At 37.1% G+C, this 16,488-nt stretch overlaps 3 protein-coding genes across 4 annotated transcripts; 1 reads left to right on the top strand and 2 right to left on the bottom strand.

The window, feature by feature from the left end:
* Positions 1 to 1,350: 1,350 nt before the first annotated feature.
* LOC119987229 (protein ASPARTIC PROTEASE IN GUARD CELL 1-like) lies at positions 1,351 to 3,374 on the bottom strand. The gene has a single exon (XM_038832084.1). The coding sequence runs from the start codon at positions 3,182 to 3,184 to the stop codon at positions 1,724 to 1,726; it is 1,461 nt and encodes a 486-aa protein (XP_038688012.1). The 5' UTR covers positions 3,185 to 3,374; the 3' UTR covers positions 1,351 to 1,723.
* Positions 3,375 to 4,950: 1,576 nt separating this feature from the next.
* On the top strand, positions 4,951 to 13,893 carry LOC119986464 (actin-related protein 4-like). Its single transcript, XM_038831025.1, has 20 exons — positions 4,951 to 5,086; positions 5,197 to 5,288; positions 6,018 to 6,182; positions 6,282 to 6,355; positions 6,457 to 6,537; positions 6,798 to 6,858; positions 6,967 to 7,016; positions 7,605 to 7,659; positions 8,191 to 8,268; positions 8,376 to 8,429; positions 9,226 to 9,279; positions 9,376 to 9,436; positions 10,274 to 10,325; positions 10,544 to 10,610; positions 11,135 to 11,197; positions 11,372 to 11,434; positions 11,646 to 11,708; positions 12,212 to 12,276; positions 13,385 to 13,453; positions 13,637 to 13,893. Exons 1-20 carry the CDS (start codon positions 5,074 to 5,076, stop codon positions 13,680 to 13,682), a joined length of 1,326 nt encoding a protein of 441 aa, XP_038686953.1. The 5' UTR covers positions 4,951 to 5,073; the 3' UTR covers positions 13,683 to 13,893.
* Positions 13,894 to 14,595: 702 nt separating this feature from the next.
* Positions 14,596 to 16,090, bottom strand: LOC119986687. Of its 2 annotated transcripts, XM_038831350.1 has the most exons (3): positions 15,959 to 16,090; positions 15,726 to 15,817; positions 14,596 to 14,901 (listed from the first exon to the last, which is right to left on the bottom strand). In XM_038831350.1, exons 1-2 carry the CDS (start codon positions 16,052 to 16,054, stop codon positions 15,734 to 15,736), a joined length of 180 nt encoding a protein of 59 aa, XP_038687278.1. In that variant the 5' UTR covers positions 16,055 to 16,090; the 3' UTR covers positions 14,596 to 14,901; positions 15,726 to 15,733. The 2 variants fall into 2 exon arrangements, with proteins under 2 accessions (XP_038687278.1, XP_038687277.1); XM_038831349.1 differs by lacking the exon at positions 14,596 to 14,901 and having other exon boundaries at positions 15,288 to 15,817.
* Between the last annotated feature and the right edge of the window lie 398 nt (positions 16,091 to 16,488).

The following is a 16,488-nucleotide window of genomic DNA, read 5'->3' on the forward strand; positions in this document are numbered from 1 at the left end:
TCAACTAATCTAATCTCTCATTCCTGCCCATGGGCATGATTCAGTTTTCATATTTTGACCAATAAGTCCATCCTTGCTGGCCACAACTATCTTGAGGTAAGAAAAATTACTTGTTCTCTAAACTACTTTTTCTTGCATATGGAAACGAACAGCTTTTTTTTCCATAGGTATTAGGTAAGTGGGGTAGGAAAAGTAGCAACTCAAGTTGAGTTCTTGAAGGTTTACTTTTCGTCTGTCTTCCATTCTCTGTTTCATATGAAGGATGTCCAGTTTCAGACTAGAACGATCGGCCCTAAATGATGTGATGTGAGAAGCTGTATGCAACTAAGAGGCACTAGATTAACGAAAACTTTTTGCATCTCTAATAATTTTTTTCATATAATATATTAAATTGTGTTATTATTTTGTTTAATTATATTGACTTTTATTACATTATCTAATTATATATTATGGTTGAATTTGTTAAGGATACGTAGTGTTATTTTTAGATGAAGTAGTATATTATATTTTCCAAATCACACGAGTAATGATACGCTTTGTCCAAAGTTGTCATTAGGCCTTCATTAGTTGCATAATTGTTTATCAAAGTGAATGGAATTTTCCTTGATTGGCAGTCTTTGGAACTCTCAATAACCTTTAGCAGAAGCTTAAGAATTTCAATGCAAAGTATACATTCAACCACAATCTACGTTCAGAGATTTGTGTCTACAACCCTTTTTATAAAACAAATAGGTACTTATCTCGTACTTGTCACGTGTCATCAAATCCAAATTAGCAAACGAGCAAGAGCCGGAGAAGCAGCCGACAATTACAGGAGCAGACCCACAAGTGGGTGTCTTTATTTATTTATACACGGCTGCCGTGTTCATAATGCGCGGTACCCATCTACATCTTTTCTTTTTCTATTTTGTTTCCTTTCTTTTGTTTTCTTTTATGATATACAATTTCAATGACGGCCAATCCACTCTTACAGTGGGCCCCTCATCAAACACATGTGATCAGTTCCCGCCATCACGGGATTTTCAAGAGTGGACACCTGTGTGCCTATAATATGATAAAGCAAGCAAGAACAACCAAGATTCTCTCTCCCCTCATTTTTTTCACGTCCATATCCACCACTTGTCTGTCTGTCTGTCTGTCTGTCTGTCTGTCAGTCATTCAATATTGCGATGCCCAATTCCTCTTTACTACTAAATCATGCATCTCGAATAGAATGATTTAACTCATAGACTTATTACTACAACACACACGAGAACACTTGTTTCAAGACACGTATATTATGACAAATATCACAATCATATTTCATACCAAAATGCTTCATAACTCGCTGCATAAAACATATCATAATCATCTTATAACAAACATCAGCTTTTTTATTTAGAAATAAGTCTTCACCACAAACCACAAACCAAGTTTGCATACAAATTACTCACCAAACTTTTATAACAATAACAATTATGATATAAGATCCTACCAGTATGCGCCTCCAACTCAACAGTACAGTTGAAAGGTACCTGGGATGTTTGTTATATTATATTAGTTCGAGTTCTTACAATTCTGACCATAAAATAAGGTATCTTCTCCTTTTACTACGGGACTATTCCTATCCTGTGATGGTAGGCAATAATATATTCCCCCTTTAAATTACTTTTTTCACCAAGGATAGGAAAGTCAATTCCCTTACCAACCAAAACCTGTATTACAGTCTCCTACTACTATCCAATCAACAATTATTGGGTGAGAACCCGACCCGATTATTAGCCAAATCAAAGCGGACCCGGATCCCTTGCTGCTGCACATTCCCGATGATTGACATGGGCGACGACGTTGGGGCGAAAGCGAAACAGTACGTCCCACTTGAGTCCACTGGAATCAGGTAGTTCTTCGCCGGTAAGTCAAGAGTCTTGCCACCAGCGAAGCGAAACGACACCTTCGGGACCCTCACACTGGATAAGGACGACATATCGTAACAGGTGTCAAACAATGCCACGGGATTCGTCCGACGCAGGTTCCCAGTGAGCTTTGTGAACGAGTCGCGAAGCGAGTTGTAAGCTTCAGTCTGCAACCGAGTTATCGCGGTTCCACAGTCCACGATGATTCCGCCGCTACCGGAGTCGTCCATCTGGAAAATCTCTGGCGGGATCGATACCGGCTTCCCGCCGACGTTCATTCCGATTACCTGAACGTAGTAGAACGTAGCGATCTTGCTATTTCTCATTAATGGAGCGGTCACCGAGTCTCTGAGTTGCGCCGAGTTGAACTCCAGAGTAGAAGACCTGGACGAGTCACGATCCACCAGGCAGTAAGAAAACGAGTTGGCTTTGATTTGCGAAGTGAGTGAGAGCTTTCCACCGCCGAGTCCAAGCAACCCGGCCGAGGCCACAAAAAGCCCTTCGTTGTCGTGCCCGCACCCTAATGAGATTTTGTTCATAGCACCGGAGTTGCCAAAGGACACTGTTTCGGTCACGAGTTCGCCCATAGTGTACGATCCGTCGCCGTACGACACTTGGTAGAGGCATCTGTCGCTTCGGCAACCAGACATCTCTAGAGATCTGCACTGTGGAGAGTTGCAAGTCAGTGTACTGTAGGAAGTCGACGCTGCTGGGTTGAAGATCGGGTCGGTTTGCTGATAGCAGTCGGAGCATGGTTGGCACTGGAGCCAATTTACGTCGCTGCCCGTATCCAGAACCATGTAGAAATTCTTGGCGGGGCTCCCGACTCCGACCCGAGTGAAGTACTCTCCACTGCCTTGGCTCGATCCGGAGACGACTGGCGTTGACAAATCCTCCGGTTGGATTTCGACTTCCACCGGCTTGAGGTCGTGCTTGTTGATGGTGTTCAAAGCGAGATTGAGCTTTGTGTTGAGTGAGTCGACTCGAGCTGAGTCGCGCTCGAGTCGAGTGAGAACTAAGCTCTTGTAGTCCTCCGCATGCGTCTTGTAGATGATATCTCGTGAGTGGAGGGTAAGAGATAATGAAGAAGAGTTGGAAAACAAGGGTGGCTTGGTGAATTGCTGAGTGGAGGATTCGAGTGTTTGTTGTGGGTCGAAGGAGAGAATGTCTCGGGCTTGTTGGAGTGAAGAGGCGACGTCGAGTACTGTTGTGGAGTAGAGAGAACGAGCGAGAGTGACATTGACGAGAGAGAGAATCAGAGACAGTACGGAAAGAGACCTGGCGACAGCCATTGTTGATTCAGTAAGGTGGTGAGGAAGAGTGAATCGGGTTTTGAAGAGTGAAGTGTGCTTTAATGGGAACAAAAGGGATCACGTCATGCTCGTTGGGAGGATGACTGGATGAGTGAAAGGGAAAGATTTCATTAAGATTCGGTAGTTAGTGTAGTTCTGTTTGTAATAAATGATAGTCCGTACGTAAATATCAATAATGATGTGCTAATTCTGATTAATTTCCAAAAACTAATTATTAAAGCATTCGATTTATAAAATGCGGGAATATTTTTTTAAAACGAGAATGATATTATATAAATTTATCCTTTGAATATTAGAGCTTAAACTCGGGTCATGCTTGTGCACACATAAATTCCCTACTTGACGATATGATAAATTTGATCAAAACTCAATGGAGGCCTACAATAAGAAGAATCTCGTTTTATATCAAAATAATGATATTCTAAACAAAATGATTATAAAGAGATCAACTTTATAAAAGGGTAATGCATACCGTTTAAAATTTTAGATTGACTAACTGCCTGTTTGGCAGGGCGGCTCCACAAGCGGAGCCGCCCACGGAGCCGCTTTGCGGCTCCGTCATGCCAAACAGGCGAAAAGCGCCAGCGGATCCGCTGGAAATTTCCAGCGGATCCGCTGGCGCAAAAGAAGCTCCCATTGGGAGCTTCTTTTGTACAGCGGTTTTGCCGCTGTAGCTTTTTGGCGTGGGTCCCACGCCAAAAAGCTGCAGCTTTTTTTAAAAAAAATTTTTAATGTGTGGGTCCCACACATTTTAGATAAAAGTATTATTATTTTATTAATGGGACCCACTTAATTGTGTTTAATGGTTTAAATAAAACTATTTTTTAATAAATTAATTATATTTATGCATTTATAACTATTATAACAGTAAATTTAATATTAAAATAAAATTAATTTAATTTAAAAAATACAAATAAAATATTTATATTTAAGACTTTTAATTTTATAGGTGTTTAATTTTAATACATAATGATAAATTAAAAAATACAATAAATATAAGAAAATTAATTGATTACTTAAATATAAATTAAAAAATACAATAAATGTAAGAAAATTAAGTTGATTAATTAAAAATTACTTCAAATTAATTTTAAATATAAATTATATTTGATTAATTAAATGAATACTTAAAATTAATTTTAATAAGAATTATATTTATTAGATTACTTTTAATATAAATATAAAAAACTAATATTATAATACTTTAATTCAACAGTTTTTCCGCTAGCGTCAGTTTTTATTTCACCAAACACCTCACAGCATATTTCACAGCTTCAAGCTCAGAATATTTTTCACAGCATTTCCGCTAGCATTGAAAATCAATTTTTCCGCTGTGCCAAACGGAGCCTAAGCTTATTTGGTGAGGGCGGTAGCAGCTTGTTTTGCAGGCGATACCGCTCCCCAAAATCAGGTGTTTGGACAAAGCGGTATCGCTAGCCCAACGCTCCACGAAACAAGGATAGTTGCTTTATTAGCCAGAAGTCTTGAGTAGTTACAAAAGCTATCTTTAAAAAAAATAATAAATGTGACGTTTGTTTGCCTACGATTATTGCGAGATTTAAGCTTCAAACATCACCATAAACTTAAGTCAAAGTTACAACTTACAACTAGTGTGAAACATGGCAGCTTCTACTTAATCAGATTGGGCCACAAAGACTTCTAGTTCTGCTTATGGTCCAATCCATAATGGGATATTCAGATTGGGCCTCCGTTTTATTAGGACAATGAGCCCATATCGTCACTTCATCTCCGACTCGGAGCTTCTGGCTATGTAGGAAATGACAATTCTACACTCCTAAAACCTAGAGAACTTCAAACCCGAAACTCCACACAGAGCTCTCTTCGAAACAAAGCAAAAACCCTAAACCATGTACGGAGGTGGTGAGTACGACCTAACTTCCTTCTGTTGTCTTCGTTGGACTGCTCTTAGAGCTGCTGATGTTTTTCTTGTATATACTGTTATATGATTTTTTTTGGCGGTGGAATTGCAGACGAGGTATCTGCCATAGTGCTTGACTTGGGCTCCCACACCTGCAAAGCCGGTTATGCGGGTGAAGATGCACCGAAGGCTGTCTTCCCGTCTGTGAGTGTACCCCGTGTGATTGTGTGTGTCAATTTCATATGTAATTGGGTCCCTTGTGCTTGTTTCTGGATGGCATTGCATTAAAGTTACCTTTTTTTTTTTCCGGGTCGGAAGTTGCTAGTTTTTTATAATGCTACTACAATTATACGACCTTTCTAAAAGTTTGGTTTCTTTTTTCCCCCTTTTAGGCGGGAGTGAATGTGATCTATGTTTATATATATTATACTGCAGTTTTTTTTCTTGGAAGTTCTAGGTTGACACGAGAGAGAGAGAGAGAGAGAGAGAGAGAGGTGGCCAATGTAATGACAACTGTAGGTGTATTATTATTGGAGAGTGATTGGCCTTGAATTGTTCATAGAGTCTTCTGTAAGCAAGTTGGTACTTTTTGCAGCATTAATGTCTCAATATTGAGGTAGTTTTGTTACTGTTGGAGTTGTTTCATAGAAAATTAAAACTTCAATCAAATTTGGGATCATAAGATATTAACAAGATTTGCTCATGCAATTTTATTTTGATGCGTCTTTCGTGTGAAATATAGAGTCTATAGACATTGTTATGGTCGTCAGGAGGATTAACTTTGATGAAAACTCTGTTTATTATGGTTTGTAGACTCTACTGTGATATAGTGATAAATCTTATATGCTCCCCATCCTCTATCCTTCGATATTCTAATACGAAAGCTTTAGGGTGTTATTAATTTTATCCTGATATGGCTTTGTGAATGCTAAGGTTGTTGGAGCAATCGATCAAATGGATGTTGAGGATACTGAAAATAATGCCGCTTCTGCCGATTCTAAGAGTAATGCGAATCCGCTTGATTCTGAAAAAGGGAAAGGAAAACGCAAATTATATGTGGGCTCTCAAACTTTAGGATTTCACCGGGACAATATGGAGGTAATTAGCTGCTTCTTTTTTTGCCTACTCGTCTCACTGATCAGGCATGCATAGCTTTGTATAATGTTCATTTTATTTAGTCATTTACTTTTCCTTCAGGTGCTCTCACCTTTAAAGGATGGAATTGTTGTTGACTGGGATATGGTGGACAGCATATGGGACCATGCTTTCAGGCAATTGCTAATGTTTAAGATTGTGGCTTGCTGTGTTTTAAAATCTATTTCTTCTTTCCAACCATCCGGCAACTATTAAATGAAATTTGTCAACCTTTTAGGGAATGTCTATTGATTGATCCTAAGGAGCACCCATTGCTACTTGCAGAACCATCCTCTAATATTCAACTGCAGAGGGAAAGGTGATCTGACACCACATTTTCCATTGTTGATGATATATGTCACTAGCCAAATCTTTTCTACCAATCTTTTTTTCTTTTTGGTTGATGATCTGTTTGATGATTACTATAGTATCCGCATTCGCATTTTCCAATTTGGATGTTGTTTTTTTTTTTTGTTCCTCTTCTTTTAATGGCCAGAAGGGTAAAAGTTAATCATGCATATCTCACAGAGTATTGGTTTTACTATTAGTGATGGATTCTTCTTGTGACATGTGTGACAGGACAGCAGAGCTTATGTTTGAGAAGTATCAAGTTCCTGCATTATTTTTGGCAAAGAATGCTGTACGCTCTAACTGTACTTGTAACACATGTTTTTGAATGCAGTTGGAGAATATATTTCTCTTCTTTTTTCCTTCTATAAGGTAGTTTGATATCGGAATATAATGCCAGGTTCTCACGTCTTTTGCATCAGGACGTGCTACCTCACTAGTTGTTGACAGGTAGAGTTATTTACCTTTCTGACTGTCAGTGTTAATTCTTTTATGTGATATCTCTGTGCTATTGCTCAGATTGTATGTCTTGCTTACTGGTACTTGATAGTTTGCATTAGCCATTTTACTTGTTCTTGGACGCTCTAAATTTTGCAATGGCTTTTTGTAATTTCTTTTCTTCATTTGTTGTCTTATAAACGTTAGTTTACAAGATCGTGCCAATTTTTGGTTATTTTTGATAAATTTACTACTTATTATTTTAAGTTCCCTAAAGGCACAGAATTATCAAACTTATCTCAATTTCGATACTAGGCCGAAATTTTAATTAGTCATTATTCTCCTGTCTTCATTATTTTCATCACTCAGTGTAATTAGTCTCAATTCAACAGTCTGTTTGTAGCATGTTTGATATATTTGGTTGTTATAACTTTCAATTGCTGTTCATATAACTTAAATTTGAATGTTCATCTGTCTACTTTTTATTCCACATAGCAGGATTTTCGAACATCCATTAACTTTTTTGTTCAGGAATAACTAAATATATTGCTTGATGTAAGAAGATTATTTGGTATGATTTATTATTTCCGACTCTTTCAGTGGTGGAGGATCGACTACAGTTGCCCCAGTACACGATGGTTATGTTATTCAAAAGGTAATCATTTTCCTTCATGCACGAGGAAGATGTCACCAGCCAAGTAAACAAGTCTGCATGTCTTTGTCTGTGTCTTTGGGCACCTGCTGTGAAACTGTCATACAGTCTAAGCATTGATAGTATACTCGACAGTTATTGTATTTGATCTATTTGTGATGTTAGCTGGACAGCCTATGCCTGAGCCTATATTGTCCGTAACCCTTATCAGCATGAAAAATTGATTTCCCTAGATTTTGGCAATTCTCATCCTTGTAATCTATTTGAGCTGCACCCCCTTGGTGCTTTAATACAACCAACGGGTTTTTGTATCCTAAGAAAACCATATTAAAGAATTATTTCATTAATCTTTGAAAAATTATGTTGGTATATTATTCTTCTCTTTTAATGAAATTTGAAATTGTCACTGACTGTATGTACTTTCCAAGTGATGAATTTATGATGCGATGAGATTTTGGTGACATTAATTCATAATTGTAAACCTTTTGAGAGGCTGGCACCCTCCTTTTTTTACCCATTATTGATTTTGGATAGGCAGTGGCATCTTCCCCTATTGGAGGAGAATTTCTGACTGATTGCTTGATGAAAAGCTTGGAAAGCAAAGGTTTAACGGTAAGTGGTCGAATTAGTTTTTGTTCAGGAGTAGAGATTGGTTGTTACGTCTTTCTGTAAGGTGTTTGTCATTTCTTTATGAATGTCATTTTATTTGGATTTTGCAGATAAAACCCAGATACTCATTTAAAAGAAAGGAAATACGGCCAGGCGAGTTTCAGGTATTTTTAGATGTCCTCAGTAGTTGTTTTGGACTTGTTTGATTATACTTTTTAGTTTTTATTCTCTCCTTTGCGTGTGTGGATAATGACATCTTATGAAAATTGTCTTCTCTTCCTTTTTGTCCATTACTAGCATTGTTTGTTGATGGAAATAGTAGTGGAAACTCCAAAGTATTTATCTTGTGAATTGTGATAGATGTATGTAAAATTAAGTTCTTGGGAAATACTTGCGCTGGGCCAGTAATTGGTTTTACAGTGATAATGACTTATAGTGTAAAGTAATGGGGGAGTTGTTGGGATGAGATACCTGATGCAATGGATTTTGGAACTTAAGTGAAAACTCCATGTGGGTATGGGTAGGGCAAGGGTAAGCACGTAAGGGTAGAGCAATTATGCATGGGCAAGGGTAAATTAAGGGGATACCCTACCCATTGCCACCCTAGTGAAAAGGGAGGGAAAAACCATTGCCTTTGATATTGAAATTTTTTTTTTTTTTTGAATGGAAGCAATTGGAGATTCTAGAATGAAGAAACCTTGTCAAAAGACTGTTGTTGTGATGATCAGTAGTAAATGTCTGAAACCAAACAACTGGTTTCGACTTTCGAATCTTAAGACCGTTCCATTATTCTATTTTTCATTATTCTTTTGTCCTCTCAAGGGGAATGACCAAATTGGGAATGTCAAATTACTAAACTATTTGGAGGTTGACTGTACTGTTATTTTAAGCTCTCCCGCTTTTACTTTTTCTTAGCTGCTATCTATCTGATCTGATGGCTCGTTCTTCTGAATCTCACAGACAGTAGATGTTGATTTTCCAAATACAACAAAAAGCTACAAGCTCTATTGCCAGGTTTGTTATGTTCACTATTGCTTGTGCTATCGTAGCTATATGTTCTGTGCAGAAGTGAGAATTAATCCTTGTTTTGCAACCATCTTTTTGGGGCAGAGAATAATTGCTAGTGATATTAAGGAATGCGTGTGTCGTGCCCCTGATACTCCCTATGATGGTTTGTGTTTCTTTCTTTCTCTTGCAACTTTCTTTTAATACCATCTTGTGATCAGGGGCTGCTCTTACCATATTTAAAGTATTTGGCCAGAATATGTACTTGTTTTTGTTTAGTATTATCAGTCTTTATACATCATATCTCTATTCATCATCTAGATGTTATACACAATTTTTGTCTTCTAGAATTCTTTTAATTTGATATAATAGTACCCCAACCAATTCTGGATCAAGGCCCAGATGAGATGTTGGATCTTCGTTGTCCATTTTGTGTGGCATTGCTGCCTCAAAATTGATGTACTTAACTTGGAATATTGAGAAGTTCAAGCAAGTTTAGTTTGCATCTTTGTTACTTAGATCATAAACCAGGTTTATGATCCTAAAGATGACAGAACTGGTACTTTGAATGAGAAAGAAGGAACCAAGTTTTAGGCATACAATGTTGATCAGTTTATGGCCGTGCACATGAAATATAGTAAGTCCTTACAATGTCAATCGATGAGAGTGAGTTTCACCAAACTGTAAGCATATGAAGACAAGGAGAATTTTACATTTAGTCTGTACTCAGTAAATGACACCTGATTGGTGCTATGCTGCCATGTTCCCATTATGGCGATAACGATGTACTCTTTAGATTTCATCTTCTACTCAATTTTGCAGATGATATCTTATTAGTTTATCAGATAAAGTTTATCTTAGGCTTTCATGAAATATTTCCTCAGTCCTCTACTTGAAGCTTCAAGGAAATTGACCCCATAAATAATCTAAGTTATGTATTTTCTGAAAAAATTTCATTTATTAATTCTGTTATTATTTATATATGGTTATTATTATTTTACAGAAGCTGCATATTTGAACATTCCTATGACCTCATACGAGCTTCCCGATGGCCAGTAAGTACCCTGTACTCTTGGTAGGGAAGAAAAATTCTTATTAACATTTATGTTTTATGATATTCTCTCTATGTTACTCCAATCTTTCAAGTATTCACCTGGCACATAGGTAGATAATTGCATTATATCTTAAGTTTTTAGTATCTATGGTACAACTTGCGGGTTTTTCTTTACTAGGAAAAATTATTTTTATTCAATTTTGTATTGCAAAAATACAGAACCATTGAAATCGGAGCTGACAGATTCAAGATTCCTGATATCCTGTTCAATCCTTCATTGGCTCAGGTGCTTGCCTATTGAACTTGCTAAGTGGCTTTCTCATTATATGTTTCTTTCAGATGCATGACGTTTAGTAGAAAATCCTTTGTTTCTTAACAATGAAGGAAGTGTTCCAACTTCCAACAAATTTTTGTAGGAAATAATTTTAGAAAGTTTTGGCACTTTCCACTGAACTGCACATGACGTTTAGTAGAATTTGCAATGTGTTCTGATTCTGATGTTACCAGAGCTTTGAATTTCGATTTGAAGTATACACAAGCAGGCATTAGTTGCTATGTCCTTTACTTACCAACCCATTGTTCACTTTCATTTTCACAATTTATTGGCCATCCGGCACTTTTTGACTATTCTATATGCTTGAAAATTGATGTGTATTGATGTTGATGTGAAATGCAATTGCTAACCAGCTAAGTTATTGTAATGAAATCATAATTGTTAAGAGTTGGATTCGCCATCTGAAATACCAAGTTGCTGCTGTAATATAAACAATTTCAGCATATGTTACATGAAATTATTTTCCTTCCTGTCAGACAATTCCTGGTATGGAAAGTTTTGCAGAGGTTGCTCCTTCTGTTCGTGGTTTGCCGCAGATGGTAAATTCATTTATTGTACTCCATAAGTTCATTTACAAACTACTCAAATTATAACCTAAAGTTCAATAACCTTTTGATTAATAATTTATTATTGATTTTTTTAGATTGTAGAGTGCAGAATATTTGTCAATTGTGTAGCTTTATGCTGCCACTTTCTTTCTTCATTTTTTCCAGGTTATAGAAAGCATTAATAGGTGCGATGTGGATATTCGAAGAGAATTATTTAGTAGTATACTGGTATGTGTCTTTTTCTCCTATTTTCTGTAAAATTACAGACTTTTAAGGTTGAGAAATCTAATTCTGTTTCTTGGCGGTATGCTCACTGTAATGATTTTTTTATGCACACGGGTCCTCGTATTTCCATCTCAAGTATTTTGATTCATAAATTGGTTGAGGTTATGTTGTTCGGTGACTTAGATTTATTTTAGAAATTGCTTTTTTGATGTAGCTTGCTGGTGGCACAGCATCAATGCAACAGTTGAAGGAAAGACTTGAAAAGGATCTGCTAGAGGTGGTGTTTGCTAAGCCTTTTTTTCCTCTTATTTCTTTTTCAAAATCTTCAAAGAACCTTGTGCATTGTTCATCTGCACTTCCCTGACCTTTTGACCAGTGACCAGTGAATGAGGCTCACTGGATTTTACTTTTGTTACTAGTTTCAGTGACTTAAAGATAATTTTTTGTAATCTTAGCATGGGGGACATTATAAAAAATGTGTTTTAAGCAGTATTACAACTTCATTTTAGTGAGCTTATCTTTTCTCGAGTGAAAATTTGGTGAGCTTAACACGTGGAGGCAAGAAAAAAATTGTTGCTGTCATAGATCTCTCTCTTTGATGGTTGCAGCAATATCATGAAGAGCAGAATTTATATGAATAACTGAAGTGATGACCATTAACTAGCTATGCATACCAGTGGAATCCATATGAATTCTTTTTTTTAATGAATAATATTGATTTTATAAAGGATAGGATATATGAATACTAGTTCTGTTGCATGACTCTCTATCCATTTGCAGGAATCCCCTCAAGCTGCTAGGGTTAAAGTATTGGCAAGTGGTAACTCGACGGAACGGAGATTCAGGTTGGTTGTGCTCTCTCTCTCTCGCTAGACTTCTGTATAGAAGGCAACCACTTACATTTGTGTACTATAATTTATCTAGAAAATCATATGTATCACGAGTTGGGATTGCGATTTTAAAACATTTCCATGTTTTATTTGGACTATGATTCGACCTCCAAACCATCTTTAGCATATTTAGATGCGGCATTTGGATTCATCTTTAATCGAAAAATGTTAATTAAAGAATTAAATTGCTTCTTAGTGAGAATATTTCACTGGTATTACAAAAACCTTGATGCTGTGGTTCAGTGTCTGTGTTAGATTTGACTACAGTTTTCTAAACTTGAAATTTTATATTAGATGAGTTTTGCAACTATTTGGAGAGTAAGCGTTATCTGGGGTGGTTGTGATTGCACAGAATATATAAAACATTTGGCAAATAAAAATTATATTTTATAATAATAGCATAGTGCTAATATTTATTTGCAGCAAGAGGGGTATAAGTTTAATGAAGCGGTGCCATCCCATTCTTTGTTTTTAATTGGGATGACGTAGAAAAAAGGGGCTTACATTAGAAATGCCACTACATATTTAGAATGGGAAACAAAAACTTTTTGCACACCAGTGTAAGCATACTGAATTTGTTGTTGAATATTTTGCTTATATTCCACTATCATATATAGAGAGCCACGAATGCTTAACATCAAAGTGCCATGAGCCAAAAACATATAAAATTAATGGCAAGAATTCCTTGGATACTCTGGATTTTGTATGATATACCCCCTTTGCCTTCGCATGGGAAGGGTACCTTATCATGCTGTCTGGAATATTGGATGGTTGACTTCCAAGATGGGGTGCGTTGGAAATGATAATGGCCCTGATAACTATTAATTTTTATGCCAAGTCCCTCCCTCAAAAAAGAAGAGGAAATATGCTAATTCCGTTCAAGAGCATTTATTTACACTGGATAGGAAGTATTCTTTTATTTGCTATAACATAGCGACTTGAGAAGTCATTTCCTTTGGTAGTTATTCCCTAAGTTTCTTGGGAAATTTTGTCTTTTCATTTAGCAATTGTGCTATGAAAGTCCATCAGATCTAATGCAAATTGGTGGCCACTCTTTGTGCAGTGTTTGGATTGGCGGGAGTATCTTGGCATCCCTTGGTTCATTTCAGCAAATGTGGTTCTCCAAATCAGAGTAAGTTGGTCTTGTAGACATACTACGTCAAGATTTGCTTTTCATCTTATCATATTATTATTTTATTGTCTAGTTCCCCACCTGAGATTTCTGATTATAGACTACCGACTTTGAGTGGAGTATCAAATTCTATACATTAGATTTGTTCCTTTTTACATTTTAATTTGTCGGCAATTTTTACAGGTATGAAGAGCACGGGCCGTCTTACATACAGCGAAAATGCCCTTAAGGCCTTGACTTAAAAGTTAGATGTAACATGAACAAATAGATGATTCTGTGGAACCTGTAAATCATAGAGAGCAGCTTACTCCTGTCCCCCAAGACAGTATTGAGCCATCCCTGGCTTTGTGTACTATTTAGGTATCAAGTAACATTTGCATTCTTTAACATGTTTCATTCACAGCTTACAACACTTTCAGCGTTGTAGATTAATACCCATTCATTGCACCTGAAAAATCATTAACTTGTTCTGTACCATAATTTTCAAGATTCGCTATGTCTTCAACATTCACCGTCTGGTGGGTTGCTGACCATGTGGCATAAGTTGATACCTTGTGGTGTTATTATGGTTGGAGTTCGTTTATAAAAATCCGTACTCCCACTTCCTTGCGACATTTTTGAGATTTTACTACATGGTCTTGGTTTAATCACTATGAAGTATTTTCCTTTGTGTTTGCACAAACAAGGTGGATGATACCTTAACTTCTTGAACACATCAGGTCTAGAGCACATCAGTGCTTAGCATTGTGTCCAAGCTCTTAATCTCCTATTCGTTTTCAGAGGATTTTATAGTCTCCCATCATCTCAAAACATTTTCCTAGTTAAGGAAGTGGAAAAAAGTTGTCCATGTTTCCCTATAGCTTCTTGCTCTGTTTTACAATTCCGCACCATAAATGAATTATAGTTGGAACTAACCAACTATAGCTATAGAACTCAACTGCATATACTCGAATCTGCTTGCTTGGGTATAAAGTAAAACCAACAATATACATCTTGGACTAGGAGAACTACAATTCCCAAATCTGCAAGCAAAATCAGAACACTCTTTCATTGAGACTAACCAGGCATCTACTACTTACCTCCAGGCGCTAGCCTATCTATATGCTAGCTGGTTCCTTATCCTGCTCTACTTTGGATCAAAGTTGGGGATACTACCAATGAAGTCAAGAGATAATATTACATGGAAACCCTTCAAACAAGATCTTTTCCACCAACCACAGAAGGAATGTTTAGTACCAGCAAGTTTAACAGTCGAAAAAAATTAATATATTGTGTGGCCAAATTAACTTTACTTGGTCTACGCATCACTAAAATTTACATAGCAAGAGACAACACCCAGTAAACTAGTAAGTATGCTGTCCTCCAAAAGTGCTCAAAAATGCGGACATTTTCTTAGTGTAAGCTAGGATATCGCTTACTTTCCAAAACCCGTCCTGTCTGTGAGACACCTGCATCAACCTATTAGTTAATTTTCACCATCATTTGCTAACTACTCCATGCTACAATAGAAGAAACAAAAGACAAACTAATTGTCCAAAACAGTGGCAAGGACGAGAGGGCTCTGCAATGATAAATCGTTCTCACATTAGTTTCCTTCGACTGCAATCTTAAGAGTCTTATAACCACCGAAAGGATCGAGAAATGTAGACCACTATGCCTTTCAAGCCAATAAATTATACCAACTGACCATTTGAAACCTATCTGGAGCAAATTCAATGCTCAGTCAAGACAGCAGCACTTGGCAAAATATACATTTCTTTGATTTCTCTCATTCACACACTAGAAATCTGCAAATTTGAATATTTCATTTCCTCTACGAATCCAAAGTTAAATTATAATTTCTCTTAATCTCCCTGTTTTTCCAGAAACCAAACAGAAAGATCAATACTAGAAAGTTTTAGAAACCCATTATAACATTCAGTCTAATAAATTATATAATGACCATGTGAAACCTATCACAAGCAGATCATTCATTCATTTACTTTACCATTTCCACTCTCGTGGGATTGCTTCAATGCAGTCACCTCTTATAACCAATTTAATGCTGAAGATAAAGCATCTTTACTTTCTCCCATTTGGAGGCCTAGAAAATGAATGAAAGCAAGAAGACAAAGAATTGAACCACGAAATTTCCTCCAAACTAATTCACCTACTTGATTTCCTCACCAAGGTTGCATTCTCCTTTGCTTTGTGATTCAGAGAACATGCGATAAAAGACTCAGAAATTACATGGATTGGAAAGAAAAAGGAAATCAAAATCGCTTTGTCAAACCTTGGAAGCTAGATGGATTCCTCGATCTTATTCAACTTGTCTTTCTTTTCCAATTCACTCTGGTACTGTCTCAGCCTCTCATTCATCTTTTCCTGTTCAACCAAAAAGGAAAGATCTATCATTCCACAAAATTTCGTTCTGCGTAATTCGAAAATGGACAAGAGAAGACGTCCTTTTGCCGCAAAATCTCAGTAAGCAAATAGAAAGTGATCAGGGAGAGAGAGTAAGAAAACCTTGTAGCTGATTTCGGCGCGGTGCATAACGTAGAAGCCGAACGCGCCTCCCAGGATGGTGCCCGCGATGATGCGAACGTTGTCCCACACCGCCATCTTTCCCCCTCTCCGTATGCGCTGTGATGTGTCTACCGAGCGGTGATGCTACACATACATAAAATTGGTATACATAAATATACATAATGACATGGCATGCCATGTAAGCAAATGACTAGGCAATTTCAAATTTCAAATTTCAAAAATCAAAAATTAAACCTTACAAATCACTCACTTTTATCTCTCATCAGATTTTATATTTCTCTCTCCTCTCTCTTCCTCTCCTCTCTCTCACGCTACTCTCTCTTTGTCTCTCACGGCCAAAACCTAACCTCCACCATCCGACCACCCATATGACCGCCAGTGCCACCAAAAGAAGCGGCCAGCCCCCAGGAGCAACACCCAACCATCACTTGCCATCAACGGTTGTTGATTTTGTCGAAAATCTATCATGAAATCATGGGTATCCATCGGACAAAAATCCCAGATCCAAT

This window comes from Tripterygium wilfordii, chromosome 20, assembly GCF_013401445.1.
Source record: "Tripterygium wilfordii isolate XIE 37 chromosome 20, ASM1340144v1, whole genome shotgun sequence".
Taxonomy (NCBI): domain Eukaryota; kingdom Viridiplantae; phylum Streptophyta; class Magnoliopsida; order Celastrales; family Celastraceae; genus Tripterygium; species Tripterygium wilfordii.